Here is a 17,127-nt window from a genome sequence, read left to right as displayed (position 1 = left end):
GGTGGTCGTGCCTTCAGTCTGAGGGGGAGAGGTGCTGGTGGTGGTAGCAATGATGGTTGTGCCTTCTCTGGCTGGTGCCGTGGTGCTGGGGACAGCAGTACTGCCAATTGTGGTTCTTAGTTTAACTTCTGAGATTGTGGTGGTAGATGTTGGAGCCTGGGTGGCCACAGTGGAGGTTTCCCCTGGAGCAGAGGTGATTGAGACTCCTGTGGTGCTTCCTGCACTGGTTTTGGAGGTGCTGGCAGTGCTGCTGGCTGGGGTGGGCACAGTTGTTGTAGGTTGGATGATGGCAGTTGTACCTTCAGTCTGAGGGGGAGAGGTGCTGGTAGTGGTAGCAATGAGGGTTGTTCCTTCTGTCTCTGCTGCTGTAGTGCTGGGGACAGCTGTGGTGCCAACAGTGGTTCTTATTTTAACATCAGATATTGTGGTAGGAGATGTTGGAGGCTGGGTTGCTGCAGTGGAGGTTTGTTCTGGAGCAGAGGTGGCTGAGGCTGTTGTGGTGCTTCCCTCGGTCGTCCTGAAGGTGGTTGCAGTGCTTGTGGCTGGGGTGGGCACAGTTGTTGATGGTGGGGTGATGGTGGTTGTACCTTCAGTCTGAGGGGGAGAGGTGCTGGTGGTGGTAGCAATGAGGGTTGTGCCCTCTGTGGCTGGGACTGTGGTGCTGGGGACAGCTGTGGTGCCAGCGGTAGTTCTTAATTTAACATCAGATATTGTAGTGGAAGATGTTTGAGCCTGGGTTGCTGCAGTGGATGTTTCTCCTGAAGACGTTGTTGCTGAGATTCTTGTAGTGCTTCCCTCAGTGGTCCTTGAGGTCCTGGCAGTGCTGGTGGCTGGGGTGGGCACAGTTGTTGTGGGTGGTGTGATGGTAGTCGTGCCTTTGGTCTCAGGAGGAGAGGTGCTGGTGGTGGTAGCAATGAGGGTTGTGCCTTCTGTCTCTGGTGTGGTGCTGGGGACAGCTGTGCTGCCAATTGTGGTTCTTAGTTTAACTTCTGAGATTGTGGTGGTAGATGTTGGAGCCTGGGTTTCTGCAGTGGAGGTTTCTTCTGGAGCAGAGGTGGCTGAGCCTCTTGTGGTGCTTGCCTTGGTGGTCCTGGAGGTGCTGGCAGTGGTGGTGGCTGGGGTGGGCACAGTTGTTGTGGGTTGGATGATGGCAGTTGTACCTTCAGTCTGAGGGGGAGAGGTGCTGATGGTGGTAGCAATGATGGTTGTTCCTTCTGTCTCTGCTGCTGTAGTGCTGGGGACAGCTGTGGTGCCAATTGTGGTTCTTAGTTTAAGATCAGAGATTGTGGTGGTAGATGTTGGAGCTTGGGTTTCTGCAGTGGAGGTTTCCCCTGGAGCAGAGGTGGCTGAGGCTCTTGTGGTGCTTCCCTCGGTGGTCCTGGAGGTGCTGGCAGTGCTGGTGGCTGGGGTGGGCACGGTTGTTGTAGGTTGGATGATGGTGGTCGTGCCTTCAGTCTGAGGGGGAGAGGTGCTGGTGGTGGTAGCAATGATGGTTGTTCCTTCTGTCTCTGGTGCCGTGGTGCTGAGGATAGCTGTGGTGCCAATGGTGGTTCTTATTTTAACATTAGATATTGTGGTGGGAGATGTTGGAGCCTGGGTTGCTGCAGTGGAGGTTTCTCCTGGAGCAGAGGTGGCTGAGGCTGTTGTGGTGCTTCCCTCGGTGGTCCTGGAGGTGCTGGTAGTGCTGCTGGCTAGGGTGGGCACAGTTGTTGTGGGTTGGATGATGGCAGTTGTGCCTTCAGTCTGAGGGGGAGAGGTGCTAATGGTGGTAGCAATGAGGGTTGTGCCCTCTCTGGCTGGGACTGTGGTGCTGGGGACAGCTGTGGTGCCAGCGGTAGTTCTTAATTTAACATCAGAGATTGTCGTGGGAGATGTTTGAGCCTGGGTTGCTGCAGTGGATGTTTCTCCTGAAGACGTTGTTGCTGAGATTCTTGTAGTGCTTCCCTCAGTGGTCCTTGAGGTCCTGGCAGTGCTGGTGGCTGGAGTGGGCACGGTTGTTGTGGGTGGTGTGATGGTAGTTGTGCCTTTAGTCTCAGGAGGAGAGGTGCTGGTGGTGGTAGCAATGAGTGTTGTGCCTTCTGTCTCTGGTGTGGTGCTGGGGATAGCTGTGCTGCCAATTGTGGTTCTTAGTTTAACTTTTGAGATTGTGGTGGTAGATGTTGGAGCCTGGGTGGCCACAGTGGAGGTTTCTTCTGGAGCAGAGGTGGCTGAGCTTCTTGTGGTGCTTCCCTCGGTGGTCCTGGAGGTGCTGGCAGTGCTGGTGGCTGGGGTGGGCACAGTTGTTGTGCGTGGGGAGAAGGTGGTTGTACCTTCAGTCTGAGGGGGAGAGGTGCTGGTGGTGGTAGCAATGATGGTTGTTCCTTCTGTCTCTGGCGCTGTGGTGCTGGGGATAGCTGTGGTTCCTATGGTGGTTCTTATTTTAACATTAGATATTGTGGTGGGAGATGTTGGAATCTGGGTTGCTGCAGTGGAGGTTTCTCCAGGAGCAGAGGTGGCTGAGGCTGTTGTGGTGCTTCCCTCGGTGGTCCTGGAGGTGCTGGCAGTGCTTGTGGCTGAGTTGGGCACAGTTGTTGATGCTGGCATGATGGTGGTTGTACCTTCAGTCTGAGGTGGAGAAGTGTTTGTGGTGGTAACAATGATGGTTGTTCCTTCTCTGGCTGGTTCTGTGGTGCTGGGGACAGCTGTGGTGCCTTCAGTGGTTCTAATTCTAATTTCTGGAGTGGAGGCCGTAATGGTTGATGTTGTTTGAATAGCAACAGTGGATAATACAGTTGGAAGAGTTTTTTCTGTAGATATAGTTGTGCTTTCCGTGGTGGTTGTGGAGGTGGCAGTGCTGGTGGCTTGGCTGGACACTCTTGTTGATGGTGGGGTGATGGTGGTTGTACCTTCAGTCTGAGGGGGAGAGGTTCTGGTGGTGGTAGCAATGATGGTTGTGCCTTCTGTCTCTGGTGCCGTGGTGCTGGGGATAGCAGTGCTGCCAATTGTGGTTCTTAATTTAACATCAGAGATTGTGGTGGTAGATGTTGGAGCCTGGGTTTCTGCAGTGGAGGTTTCCCCTGGAGCAGAGGTGATTGAGACTCCTGTGGTGCTTCCTGCACTGGTTTTGGAGGTGCTGGCAGTGCTGGTGGCTGGGGTGGGCACAGTTGTTGTGGGTTGGATGATGGTGGTTGTACCTTCAGTCTGAGGGGGAGAGGTGCTGGTGGTGGTAGTAATGAGGGTTGTTCCTTCTGTCTCTGGTGCTGTGGTGCTGGGGATAGCTGTGGTGCCAGCAGTAGATCTTAATTTAACATCAGAGATTGTAGTGGGAGATGTTGGAGCCTGGGTTGCTGCAGTGGATGTTTCTCCTGAAGAGGTTGTTGCTGAGACTCTTGTAGTGCTTCCCTCAGTGGTCCTTGAGGTCCTGGCAGTGCTGGTGGCTGGAGTGGGCACGGTTGTTGTAGGTGACGTGATGGTAGTCGTGCCTTTGGTCTCAGGAGGAGAGGTGCTGGTGGTGGTAGCAATGAGGGTTGTTCCTTCTGTCTCTGGTGCTGTGGTGCTGGGGATAGCTGTGGTGCCAATGGTGGTTCTTATTTTAACATTAGATATTGTGGTGGGAGATGTTGGAGCCTGGGTTGCTGCAGTGGAGGTTTCTCCTGGAGCAGAGGTGGCTGAGGCTGTTGTGGTTCTTCCTTCGGTGGTCCTGGAGGTGCTTGCAGTGCTTGTGGCTGGGGTGGGCACGGTTGTTGTAGGTTGGATGATGGTGGTTGTACCTTCAGTCTGAGGGGGAGAGGTGCTGGTGGTGGTAGCAATGATGGTTGTGCCCTCTCTGGCTGGGACTGTGGTGCTGGGGACAGCTGTGGTGCCAGCGGTAGTTCTTAATTTAACATCAGAGATTGTCGTGGGAGATGTTTGAGCCTGGGTTGCTGCAGTGGATGTTTCTCCTGAAGACATTGTTGCTGAGATTCTTGTAGTGCTTCCCTCAGTGGTCCTTGGGGTCCTGGCAGTGCTGGTGGCTGGAGTGGGCACGTTTGTTGTGGGTGGTGTGATGGTAGTTGTGCCTTTGGTCTCAGGAGGAGAGGTGCTGGTGGTGGTAGCAATGAGAGTTGTGCCTTCTGTCTCTGGTGTGGTGCTGGGGACAGCTGTGCTGCCAATTGTGGTTCTTAGTTTAACTTTTGAGATTGTGGTGGTAGATGTTGGAGCCTGGGTGGCCACAGTGGAGGTTTCTCCTGGAGCAGAGGTGGTTGAGGCTGTTGTGGTTATTCCCTCAGTGGTCTTGGAGGTGGTGGCAGTGCTTGTGGCTGGTGTGGGCTGTGATGATCCGGGGATGATGATGGTGGTTTCTTCTGTTGAGAGGGCACTTGTTGGGCCTACAGTGGTTGTCATTTCTCGCTGTGGAAGAGTGGGGAAAGCAGTTGGTGTTAGTGCAGGTCTTGTTGCTATTGTGGTGGTTTCTGCTGTGGAAAGTGTGGTGGAGGTGCTTACCGTGGTTCCTGTGAGTGCTAATGTTGTCTGGCAGTGTTTGCGGTCACAGCACAGCACTGAGACCTCATAGTCAAAGCACGTGGGGTACTTGAGAGTCTGATCCACATTTCTGCACACAAGGCCCCTGTCAAGGCTGCACTCAAATTTCTGTCCCATTATTTCCACTATTCTATCAGGATAATCTTTAGCACGGCACTTGATGTCTTGTGGCTTCTCACACAGCTCATACCCAGCGGCTCGGATGTTTTCAAAAGTCTCCATATCTCCATTTTCACTGCCCGGACTAGGGGAGTCAACGTTAAACCACTGCGTCCAGGCACAGCGCTCCACCACACAGTTGTCTGTGGTGTTGGAGCTGCGGAGAGTGGTGCTGGCTGGGGTGGGCACAGTTGTTGTGGGTGGGGTGCTGGTGGTTGTGCCTTCAGTCTGAGGTGGAGAGGTGCTGGTGGTGGTAGCAATGATGGTTGTGCCTTCTCTTCTTGTTGCTGTGGTGCTGGGGACAGCTGTGGTGCCAATGGTGGTTCTTCTTTTCACGTCAGATATTGTGGTAGGAGATGTTGGAGGCTGGGTTGCTGCAGTGGAGGTTTCTCCTGGAGCAGAGGTGGCTGAGGCTGTTGTGGTTCTTCCTTCGGTGGTCCTGGAGGTGCTTGCAGTGCTTGTGGCTGGGGTGGGCACAGCTGTTGATGCTGGGGTGCTGGTGGTTGTACTTTCAGTCTGAGGGGGAGAGGTGCTGGTGGTGGTAGCAATGATGGTTGTTCCTTCTCTGGCTGGTTCTGTGGTGCTGGGGACAGCTGTGGTGCCTTCAGTGGTTCTAATTCTGATTTCTGGAGTGGAGGCCATAATGGTTGATGTTGTTTGAATAGCAACAGTGGATAATACAGTTGGAAGAGTTTTTTCTGTAGATATAGTTGTGCTTTCCGTGGTGGTTGTGGAGGTGGCAGTGCTGGTGGCTTGGCTGGACACTCTTGTTGATGGTGGGGTGATGGTGGTTGTGCCTTCAGTCTGAGGGGGAGAGGTGCTGGTGGTGGTAGCAATGAGGGTTGTGCCCTCTCTGGCTGGGACTGTGGTGCTGGGGACAGCTGTGGTGCCAGCGGTAGTTCTTAATTTAACATCAGAGATTGTGGTAGTAGATGTTGGAGCCTGGGTTGCTGCAGTGGAGGTTTGTTCTGGAGCAGAGGTGATTGAGACTCCTGTGGTGCTTCCTGCACTGGTTTTGGTGGTGCTGGCAGTGCTGGTGGCTGGGGTGGGCACAGTTGTTGTGGGTTGGATGATGGCAGTTGTGCCTTCAGTCTGAGGGGGAGAGGTGCTGGTGGTGGTAGCAATGAGGGTTGTTCCTTCTGTCTCTGGTGCTGTGGTGCTGGGGACAGCTGTGGTGCCAACAGTGGTTCTTATTTTAACATCAGGTATTGTGGTAGGAGATGTTGGAATCTGGGTTGCTGCAGTGGAGGTTTCTCCTGGAGCAGAGGTGGCTGAGCCTCTTGTGGTGCTTCTCTCGGTGGTCCTGAAGGTGGTTGCAGTGCTTGTGGCTGGGGTGGGCACAGTTGTTGATGGTGGCGTGATGGTGGTTGTACCTTCAGTCTGAGGGGGAGAGGTGCTGGTGGTGGTAGCAATGAGGGTTGTTCCTTCTCTGGCTGGTTGTGTGGTGGTAGGGACAGCAGTGGTGCCTTCAGTGGTTCTAATTCTGATTTCTGGAGTGGAGGCCATAATAGTTGATGTTGTTTGAATAGCAACAGTGGATAATACAGTTGGAAGAGTTTTTTCTGTAGATATAGTTGTGCTTTCCGTGGTGGTTGTGGAGGTGGCAGTGCTGGTGGCTTGGCTGGACACTCTTGTTGATGGTGGGGTGATGGTGGTTGTGCCTTCAGTCTGAGGGGGAGAGGTTCTGGTGGTGGTAGCAATGAGGGTCGTACTCTCTCTTTCTGTGGCTGTGGTGCTGGGGACAGCTGTTGTTCCAGCAGTGGTTACTATTTTAATTTCAGAGATTGTAGTGGGAGATGTTGGAGCCTGTGTTGCCACAGAGGAGGTTTCTGCTATAGTGGATGTGGTTTGGTAACCTGTTGTGCTGACTTGTGATGTCGTTTCAGTCAGAGGAGTCGTTCTTTCTCTGTTTTTCGATGGTGTTGTAGTTACTTCACTTTCTTGGTTTTGCGTTGTTGGTTTTATTGGTGTCTGTACTGTAAGTGTTGTTGGCTCTACAGCAGTAGTTGTGAATTCACTTGTGGTTGTTGGTATTGTGGTTTGTATTTCTGAACATGGTATATATCTGCAGCATGATATTCTGATTTCATAATTATAGCACTGCTTAGATTCTTGGTCCTCGTTATTGCATATTAATCCTCTGCTTTGACTACACTCTATGGTTTGGTTAAGGTTTGTAATTTCTGTATCTGGGTATTCTTTGGCTCTGCACTGAACATCACTCGGGTTTGTACACACACTGTATCCTTTATTCTTGAGATTTTGAAATGTTTCATAATCTCCACTGTCCTCTTTGTTTTCAGGCTCAGTGGAGTCATACCATTCTGACCACTCACAGACATTTTTCACACATACAGTTGTCACTGGTGTTGCAGTTGTCATTTCTGCAATTTAAAGAAAAAAACATAAGTCTTGTCTGTTCCTATTAAAGAGAGTTCCAGGAAGAAATTATTCATCTTCCATACCTTTTTTTTTTGTTATAAATAATTTTTTATATTATGTGATATTTTAATTTTAATGACTTAAATTTGAATATTTAGTTCTTGCTCTAGTATAATTTTTGGATATATTTGTCACAATTACTTAGAATTTGGTCACTGTAATTAATTAACTGCAGGAATTATGTAGCATTGTACTCCAGGAGTAGAAGGAAACCGTTGATTAGGATATTAAACACAATTTGGAAAGGTTCCAAAACACAGTTATAAATAGTTTAAACATTCCCTCAAACTAAATTTCTTAACTTCAGTTTGTGCTTATGTGTTCAGTAATTTAAGAAATGGCAGCAATTTTCTTTCATGTTTTCAGAAGTTGGTCTAGAACTGCTGGTTTTTGTTTGCAAGGAAATGAGAAGATTCTCCAGAATGCAACGATTAATAAGCTCTATTATGTTTTCCCCTGGGAACACCATGGTGAAACAGAAGAGACTGAGTTTGTAAATAATGCTGTGTTCATTTCTACGTCCTTGACTATGGACTGCTTTTTCAGCTAAAGCTGCCAGGTGAATTGGTGGCTCCAGTAGAAGTCAACAGTTTCAAGTAAAATTATATACCATTAACTTAGGAAAAGGTCCTTTCAGGTAATTTTTGGTCACTTACAGAGATTTTTCACTTATTTTAGAGATTCCTGCATACCTGAAGCAGTAGTTGTGGGCTGACTTGTGGAAAATGTAAATGGGGTTGTTGTAAAAATGCCACATTTAAAGATGTCTCTGCTTATTGTTCCATTGGCATCGCATGTTGCACTGAAACACCATCCAGTTCCATCTGTGGTGTTGTAGATGAGTTCACCATATTTATAGCTATTCCCTTCATAAATGCAGTTGCAGGCTGTAATTCAGAAGGAGTTTATTGTCAGTTCAGGCATCTATGAAAAGATGATATCCAATGTTTAATTTTCTAAATAATTTTTCTTAGCTGTCTTACCTTTATCATCGAACTTGCACTGTAAACCTTCTGATGTGCACTCACTGAAACAGAAAGCATAAAACCCCATATATTTTGTGATTGTGATGTAATTTTATTAATCATCTTTCTGACAGATACTGGCATCAAAAGACAAGGCACTTTTTTCGTTTATTCCTAGAGTGTTCTGTTTGTTTTGGCTTCTTTTTGGCCATTATTTTCTGAAATCTTCCTCTATATTAAACTCAAACTTATAAATAGAAGTGAAATTAAATATTATGCAAAGTTATAGGTAGAAGTCTTAAGGAAGACTTTCCTTTTTTTTCCTTCATGCCACTTTCCTTGCATTTGCAATGGTTTTGTACTAAATATCAGGCTAAAAGTGAGAGTCTAAATGCTGAAACGATGCAAGTATTAAATAAAATCCTTGGAAGTAAGCCACTATTAGATATTATTACTCATGGCACAACATTTTTCCTGCCACAGGAATGCAAAATAAAGAAAGCCTATTCATAAAGGACTTCTTGTTCTTGATGTATCTTTATGCTGAGGATTTACAATATAATGAGGAACAAATTCAATTGAACATAAAATCACATAAAACCTTCTTATTAATGCAGTAGGAAAACTGGCATTAGATCGTAAGTCATTATTTTTACACAGGTAGCATAAACTAATCCTGTCACATAACAGGAACATACAATTTCCCCCTGGTGTTTTGATCTTTTTTCCTTGTATATGCTGAGACTGGTATGTAAAGTCTTACCATATGTTACATTCTTCCCGTTTATATATCTTTCCATCTTCATCATCATAACAGTCACAGAGACTAACACACTTCATCTGATCCTCATGAAAATATGGCTTGTCTGGTGGGCAGTTAGGGTAGCAGCCTGAAGGAAGGAAGGTAGAAAAGGCAAGAATGAGGTACAGTCAGCAAAGGTTTTATTTGCACAGAATGCATTTGCAGGTCTTGTTTTTAACAGTCATAATGTTTTTACTTTATGTTTTGCAATAACTCTAGGAAGTGCAGAGTTAGTAGCATCAGCAGAGCCCATCCACAAGAATTTAGTCCTAGAGATCTTCTTAATCCCAGTTTCCATACTCTGCCTTCATTTCATGTGGAGGTAATGATATCAGAGAAAATTGAAATGTGCAAATGCAGCTGATGGAGGAAATACACTTCATTGATATTAGAGAAAACTGAAATGTGCAAATGCAGCTGATGGGGGAAATACACTTCATTAAAGACAATTAAAATATAGTAATATGTACCCACTAGAAGGTACTTGCAGCTATTTTTACCTTCTAATCCTGGCAAGTCATTGAGGCACTTTCCACTTGGGTTCTTACAGGTCTTCATACAGGAAGCACCACAAGGCTTATAGTGCCATTCACATTCTCCTTGCTGATTGTAGTAATCACAGAACAGGGCTAAGGAGAAACAGAAAGATGGACATGTTCATGAAAAAGAAAAAAGAGCAAATAGCTTAAGCATGAAAAATCTACACAGTGAGATATGAATGCACACATGTAAGATACTGTGCATTCAGCTACACTTTCAGGAGTGTTCATGACATAAAACTTACGACAAATTGATGGGCTTCTCCAGGCTACACATACACCAACTTCACTACATGCTTGAGCATAGGCAGCTACTGCTGTACAAAAGCAGTCACAGTCTCCTCCACTGTCACAGGCACAAGCGTCTGTCACACATGCTTGGTAATATTTTGCTGGTTCAACCTGTTATTACACAAAAATATAATACTATGCATCCTGCCTTCTAAATTATTTCTTACCTTTGCTAGAGTAATTTTGCTACAGTTGTGGTACCTCAGAGGAAAGACCTACACAGGTAATTTCTTTTTCTTTCATAAAAGACTGTTAAACACCAGAGGTGATGCCAAATGATACATCCAAATTGTGTATTGACAGATTTTTAGGCACCCAGACTTGTATCCTGGTGGAAGATTAGATTAATTTTCAAAAACTATATTAGGGAACTGAACAGTTACCTGACAACATTTATTATGTACAATATAAGATAAAGGATATGCTGTTACTTCATTCCTATGTTTTATTATTTCATTGAGCTTGTCTTCTGTACCTGGTATATGAGAATTTTTATTCAAGTCCAACTCCAAGGAAATACATAGTAATTATGAAATTATTATTCTTCTGTAATTATTTTTCTTTTGTAAATGTATTTTCATTTCTTACAGGTAGGAACTATAAATTTGTGCCATTGAGGGGGATGCAGACTGAAGTTTTCCTGGCACAATTTGAAGTGAAACATACTAATAAATGAGGCATGCATGTTAAAGGCTATGAGAATAGCACCTTTGATAACACACAGACTTAGTTTTCACACAGTAAACTTCTGCCCTGGTAATACCTGAGAGTGACAGGCAGAAAAGACATTGCTGTTGATGATACTACACTGCTTCTCTGACCAGGACTTCCGATAAGGGTTGGTAGAGCATGGGTCCTTGACACTGGAAGCATCAGGGCATGTAGAGGATACTTTCCAGCTGTTCCCAAACTCTAGGACATTCTCCACTACAGACTGACTCCTTGTAGTAAAGTCATTGACGCTGTTGCCATCATAATTTCCACAGAGACCACAGACCTGGCCCTGTGAAAGGAAGTAAACAAAATAATAATGGATGTGAGAAAACTTGAAACAAAATCTGAGACTGAAAGAATACTTGAAATTCAGCTATTAGAATGGTGGCATCCCATTCTATCAGTCCTGAACATCTTCAAACTCTGTTTCCTCAGGAACAGAATATGATCACTGAGGCTAGAAAGATACTGCTCTTGACTTTTTTCCTTTCAAATATGAACAATGAACCCATCTTTGTCACTGTAACCTTCTGTCTTTGAGGTAGACTTTTAACAAGGTAATGAGGACTGACAGCTGGTTAAGCTTTTCATTTAAGCCTTGTTTCATACAATAGCTGTACATACAAAAAAACCCCAACCTTCTAACTGTTATAAGCCTATAAGCACTACCAGTTCAACCACCTAAACTACTCATTGAGTCTTTACCATTAAGACTGCTCACAGATATAAAAAGAAATCACATTGTCCTTGAGCATCCAGAAATATCCCTCATTCTGCTTGTATGGATTCCAACAACTGTGATAGGCTGCAATAGATGCTTTCTCCATGCATCTAAGGTGCATACTTTCCATATTACTACTATTTTTGTAAAATACCAATGGGTAAGGCAGCAAAAGAACCTATGGTACTGAAACAAGTTGGTATATCTAGTTCTAAATTACACTTAATTTAAATACCTAATTTAAATGTTACTGTGCTATGCAGTAGGATAGCAAATTCTGTATTTACTGCAGCTTTTAGTGCTTATATATCATAAACTAGGAAAAGGAGTATCACAATTGGAAATAATTTTCCTTATCACCTGTGTATTTATATGCTTGCCAAATACTTGGTAGCATACAAGAGCTTTCACTCATAATACACTTCCTTGTTTTTGCAGTGTTATAATTTGTGTGTCAATGAGAACTGGAAACAATAGATTATTTTCAAGATCAAGCCTACTTGATTTATACACATGTAGTTATGTAATTTTAATAAGTCTGATAACCTTTAACAAGGTTCAGTGTGTAATTTCAACAGAGTCAAGTCCAAAATAGTGTTTTGCCAACTCAGGTTCTGTCAGGCCAAACAGGCACTCAAAACTGCCTTCCAAGCTCAGAAAGCAGCAGGATGATGACATGGCTTCCTGAGGTACCACAGGAATGGAAAACAATGTGGGATGAACTGCAGGAATGCTAGAGACATCACTGTTTGGGATCCTGGCGGGGTCTCAATAAGATTCACTCCCAGTCGAACCTGGAGTGTAAATTGCCATTTAACTGCTGGTTCCTCACCTTGAAACCAGGGCTGAGCTTGATGAAGATGCTGGTTTTCTTGTCCCACATGAGGATCAGTCCTCTTTTGGTCTCAATTACCATGTACATTCCCATATAGCGGACTGTGTATGGCACCTCATCATTCTGTCCTCTCTTTACAACACTGACACGCTCTTCACCAAGGATCAGTTCATAGCTCTGAAACAGGAAGAAAAAGCAATGAGAAATGAGCTCAGTAGCTGCAGCTGTGCTCTCAAACATGTTTTTCTGCTTTTGAGAGTACTATAGATGGTTTAAATAATGAAAATAAGTAATCAAATTGCAATAAATCAAAACTATATAGTTCAAAGCTCAGCTTCCTGAAAGTGTGGTAACAGATATTTTAAATGGTGTAGGTCAAAAATGTGTCTTTTGACTGTCATGGAGGAACTGCATTGCATACAATAAAAGAACCTTCTGACAAAATAGGCTAAATTTCTGCTAAAGGCTATTTTCCTTCAAATCTTTACACCTTCAAATCTTTACACCATACTTTTCCCAAGTATGGTATAGGATAGTGTGGGAAGTGGAAGACATAGAAAGGCAGGATGGTCTACCATATATTTCACTTCAATCTCATGCAAACCTAATTTAATAGTTTAATTGCTTTTTAAAATATTTTCCAACTTCTTTAAAGCACTAGAAATCAAAGCTTCTCCTAAGCTTTAGCAGGTGCAGAACAAAACTGGTCTATATGCAAAACCTTCTTACCTCTAAGAAAACCTTGATAGATTTTGAGCAAGTTGCCCCAGTGTTGCCACAGGGAATATTTTCAGTGACAACCCTGAAGGTCCCATTGGCTGTGCCACTTTTCCCACAGTGGTCCTGGGTAGAGAATAACATTTAAAAATATATTATTTTTACAGACCCAATCAAGATTACCTCTCATTTGCTATTGCAAACTGTCAGTACCTGGACTAGTGTGTATTCACAATTTCCATTGAAGCTGAACCTTTTGTCATCAAAGGTATTATAATGACCATCTCCATAAACAGCACAAGTGCCCAGACATTGATCTTTGGTACATTCCCACTTCCTATTCTTGCATACACTAGAAAAAAAGAATGAAATATTTTAATAATAAAACAACTCACCGTTTTGTGTAGACATATCTGAACAACCAGTATTTGTTTGGCAACTCATCCCTGCTAAATGCTGTATTGTTTCTGGAGTTAAAATAGTCTTTTATATTTTCCTTGTAAAGAATTAGAGCAAAGTTCTGTTCTGCTACTCTGAATACCTTAACTGCAAGGCAATATACTTAATGAACCCTGTAGCCCTCCCATTCTGTGCTTTGACCATCTGATATAGATCAGAAGGCAGCCTGCTCATACTGTATAATCCAAAACTAAAAGATTCATCAACTGATTAAATGTGCAATCCAAATCTTTCCTCACTGCTGTACTGATTTAAGGCCTTTAGAAAGGCAAATGATGAAACCAGGAATCCTACTTCTGCAGATATATTTACCAGGTGTTACAGTCAACGTTGATCTTTTCCCCAGGCTGATACATGGCTTCATTGTGAATACATGGACATTCCTCCTCAGGAATGCAACCACCACTCCCATCTAACACAAGCCCATCTGGGCACACACAGCCAGATGTACATTGTGAGCTATACTGGAAAACACAAGAAAAAAACCACAATTTTAGGGTGAAAAGATCACAATAGAAAAAGGAAGATTAAATTCTCATAAAAGGTGCCTTATAGGGTCACAGGAGAGAACTATGAAGTAATTAAAGGATAACAGAGCAGAAAAGAAGTTCTTAGCCATAGATTTAATAGAATATTAATCTGTTTAAGAGAAATGTTTTATGTACACCAATCCAAACACATTGGATCTTGCACTTTGTAGTGGGTGATTTGTGATTGAATGGACTTTTTACAAGAAAGACAATATTTTTTTCAGTTTGGTTGAATTATACTGAAATCTGTTTATCTCATATGGTACTTATGAATGAAATGGCATGTGACTACCAAGAACTTAAGTAGAGTGACATATTTAAATGTGCAAGAAGTTCATAATTGCAGCCTGGTATGAGAAAGAATAATTTCTTCTAGCCAATCTTTACTCAGAATTTTCTTCTACAGGAGTCAAATATGTGGTAGAGCCCTAGATTTTTCATTACTGTTACCTGCAGTTGCTCAAGGAAGGTAGGCACTTAACTTAAGAATGAATTTGGGTATTAATTAATTGTATTTTGATCCAAGAGTCCCATTATTAATGCTTCATAACATCATTTTAGGCTTTTGCTACAAGAATAACCTATCTGTGTTGTAGATTTGGAGTAGATCCCATAGATCAATTCTTTTAACCTGGAAGCACCATTTCTTTCAGCCATGACATACTTACACACTGCATATCCAGAGTCTGGCAACTTTTTTGACACTCTGTTCCAGTTGTTCCTGCCGTGGTGTTTTCACAGTCAAAGTAGACCATGGGAGATTCACAGTCTAGAGGAAGGAAGGAAGTGGCACAGGGTTTATTCCACAGCTGTAGCCATTAAAACCATCTACAAATTCTTTGGAAATTCCCTATTTCAGTTGGTAGAGATCGTTGTCCCTATTCAATGTTCTGATTAGATTCACTTCAGAGTGCTCAGTTCCCAGAAAAAAAAAAGAAACCCACAGTATTTCAGAAAAAAAAAGTCTTCATATAAAAAGAGGTTTTATGATTAATCTGGGTTCACTCCTGCCTTTTATGATAACTGTAGCACTAGGATTAAGTGAGAAATTCTTCTATTAAAAAATACATTAAGAAGAATCAATTCTATGAATTATTCTGTGCAAGACCTGGTAAAGAGAAAAAAATAAGTGGGAGATAATTTTTACCTTGAGTTGGATTTGATTCTCCAATGCAATTCAGTCTTCCCTGGACACAAGTACTGTGAGAGAGGGAAAAACAGTCTATTTTCTTCTCTCCTCTCAAAGCATGTATTGAGATTGAGAGCTATTTATCCCTTGTCAATTTTCAGAATTTTCAAAGAAATTCCAAAAGCCTGTTTTGCAGTCTCAGGAAAGAATTTCTCTTAATACCACTAGACGTGCTACTTTCATATTATCCATTATCCATTCATATCATCCATTAATGCTGAGCAGGAAAATTCATGGATTGTAATGCATATATGTCACTGCTTGTTACTTACATTCTCAAAAGATCTCTCCTTGCTGGTGTTGTCATAACTTTATACTTGGAAGATTATGGAATTAAATAAAAAATGCACCTAAGTATTATTGCTCTATCGATCTAGAAATATTATAGAATCACAGAAAACTTTAGGTTGGAAAAGACCCTTGAGTTCCTCGAGTCCAACCCTTAACCCAGCACTGCCAAGTCCACCACTAAACCACATCTAGAAAGGATTCACTTACCACACACGCCCATTTTCATGAACAACCTCTCCAAATGGTATTGGAGATCCTCTGTAGTAGCAGGGGCACTCATTAGCAGGCACACATTTGCCACTGTCATCCATGTAGGTTCCATTGACGCAGGTGCAGCCATCAACAGGGACAAACTTTATGTTGCATGTGACATCAGGCTCACTCAGGGACCGGCAGGTGGGTTGACAGGAAGAGATGGTATAGCTGTAGCTCAGGGATTTGGGACATGAGGTGGTGTATTTTGCTTGAGAGAGGAAAATAAAATAGATTGTTAATTCCAGATGGTAAATTCCCATGTGAAAAAAAGAACATAAGCAGTAAAAATAACATGTAAACAATACTGTACACCTCTGCTTATGTTGCATCTTTCATGTAAATGTATTTCTGAATACTTTCAGAGTTTGATCTGAAAAGCTACTGTACACGTGGTGTAAAGGATGCATGCAAAGAAGAAAAGATTTTTTCAAATGAAAGTTCAGAAAGAAACTTCCATTTGGTGCTGCCATTCATTTCCAAGACTTCTAAACTTCTTGAAGAGTGAACAAGGTGTCTCCCTGAATATCATCTGGTGTGCTGAAAACAGACATACTGGGTGAGCAGAACCCAGCATGCAGTTTCAAAGACATTTAATTTGCAAGTGTTCTAGTTAGTATTACTAGTACTGTTATTCTAATACATTACAATTATCTCTGCAATAACTTGGGATACTTGTGAAGCTGTAGTGAAAAAGTTGCACAGAAACAGGTGGAGGCACTTTTGCAACAGCAGTCCCTTTCCTAATCAAGCCATGTCTCCCACCTACTCATATTCATTCTCACTAGCAATGGATTGATTCTAAGGGGACAGCAGAGAATTACTTCCAGGAGTGCACTTAACAAAATCCCTTCCTCATCACTTACTGATTTGTCTAGAAATGAGTAGAAAATTATCTCTGATCAGCAATTTTTATTGATGTGTGTCCTTAGGAAATGGGATAGTGGAGAGTACTTACTGCAGACATCAGTCCTCCATCCCTCCAGCTGGATTCCTTTTGCAGCACAAGCTCTCACATAGGAAGACAGGGCTGCACACAGACAGTCCTCACTATTTTCACAGTTACATGTGTCAAACATGCAGTTCTAAGAATGGAGAGAAAAATAAGGTCTCACCATTGGTAATATTGTCAATATTAAAAAAACAGTGAACATTATTTTTCTGGTCTTATTCCTTAATCCTTCCTGAGATATGCTCACCCAGTAACAAAGCTTTATCACTTTCTACTCTTTGTCTAAGGTTCCTGGCATGGGAAAATGCAGGTAATGAAAATGCAGTCGATATCTGCAGTTATAATTAGGAAATGGTGGTCCAAAAGTCTGTTATATATTTCACAGCTTCTTGATCCTCTGAACCATATTAGTGGATATGCTGCACAATAGCATCCAAAGCACTATGAAGCTTGCACAATGTGCAGTCCAGACACATCATTTCACCAGTGTCCATACCTGGGTGACTCCAAGTGAAGAAAACAATTTGCAACACATTGATAGCAGAATGATGGTAATTAAGTAATGGCTTTTGTGTTCCAAGAGGGTATTAATGAGATGCCAGCCTGATAAGGTGACAATTGACTGATACTCAAACAAGCATTTGATATGCCTTTACATACACTACCTGCCAAATGTATAAAACCATCTGGGAGTAAATAGCTGTCTTTTCCTCTGCAAACAAGTCAGGAATTTGAAACCAAGACTGACAATTGAAATAAAGTAATGTTA

General features: G+C 43.2%; 1 protein-coding gene across 1 annotated transcript in view; it reads right to left on the bottom strand.

Annotated features, from left to right (window-relative positions):
* LOC146436527 (uncharacterized) overlaps positions 1-17,127 on the bottom strand; it is a 40,938-nt gene that overhangs the window by 9,024 nt on the left and 14,787 nt on the right. Inside the window, exons 17-34 of the mRNA XM_085063805.1 lie at positions 16,365-16,491; positions 15,362-15,617; positions 14,822-14,874; positions 14,343-14,443; positions 13,457-13,608; positions 12,899-13,037; positions 12,698-12,811; positions 11,966-12,145; positions 10,462-10,701; positions 9,653-9,809; positions 9,369-9,497; positions 8,830-8,956; positions 8,085-8,128; positions 7,794-7,988; positions 6,053-7,043; positions 4,217-5,833; positions 3,482-3,643; positions 194-3,262 (exon numbers count right to left, since the gene is read on the bottom strand). Of these exons, the coding sequence (XP_084919931.1) occupies positions 194-3,262; positions 3,482-3,643; positions 4,217-5,833; positions 6,053-7,043; positions 7,794-7,988; positions 8,085-8,128; positions 8,830-8,956; positions 9,369-9,497; positions 9,653-9,809; positions 10,462-10,701; positions 11,966-12,145; positions 12,698-12,811; positions 12,899-13,037; positions 13,457-13,608; positions 14,343-14,443; positions 14,822-14,874; positions 15,362-15,617; positions 16,365-16,491 (7,853 nt within the window). The remainder of the gene's footprint in view (positions 1-193; positions 3,263-3,481; positions 3,644-4,216; positions 5,834-6,052; positions 7,044-7,793; positions 7,989-8,084; positions 8,129-8,829; positions 8,957-9,368; positions 9,498-9,652; positions 9,810-10,461; positions 10,702-11,965; positions 12,146-12,697; positions 12,812-12,898; positions 13,038-13,456; positions 13,609-14,342; positions 14,444-14,821; positions 14,875-15,361; positions 15,618-16,364; positions 16,492-17,127) is intronic.

The sequence above is a fragment of the Lichenostomus cassidix genome, chromosome 5, assembly GCF_008360975.1.
Source record: "Lichenostomus cassidix isolate B80296 chromosome 5, HeHo_3.0, whole genome shotgun sequence".
Classification (NCBI taxonomy): domain Eukaryota; kingdom Metazoa; phylum Chordata; class Aves; order Passeriformes; family Meliphagidae; genus Lichenostomus; species Lichenostomus cassidix.
Note: the sequence above shows the minus strand (reverse complement) of the source record. Positions and strands in the feature narration are given on the sequence as shown.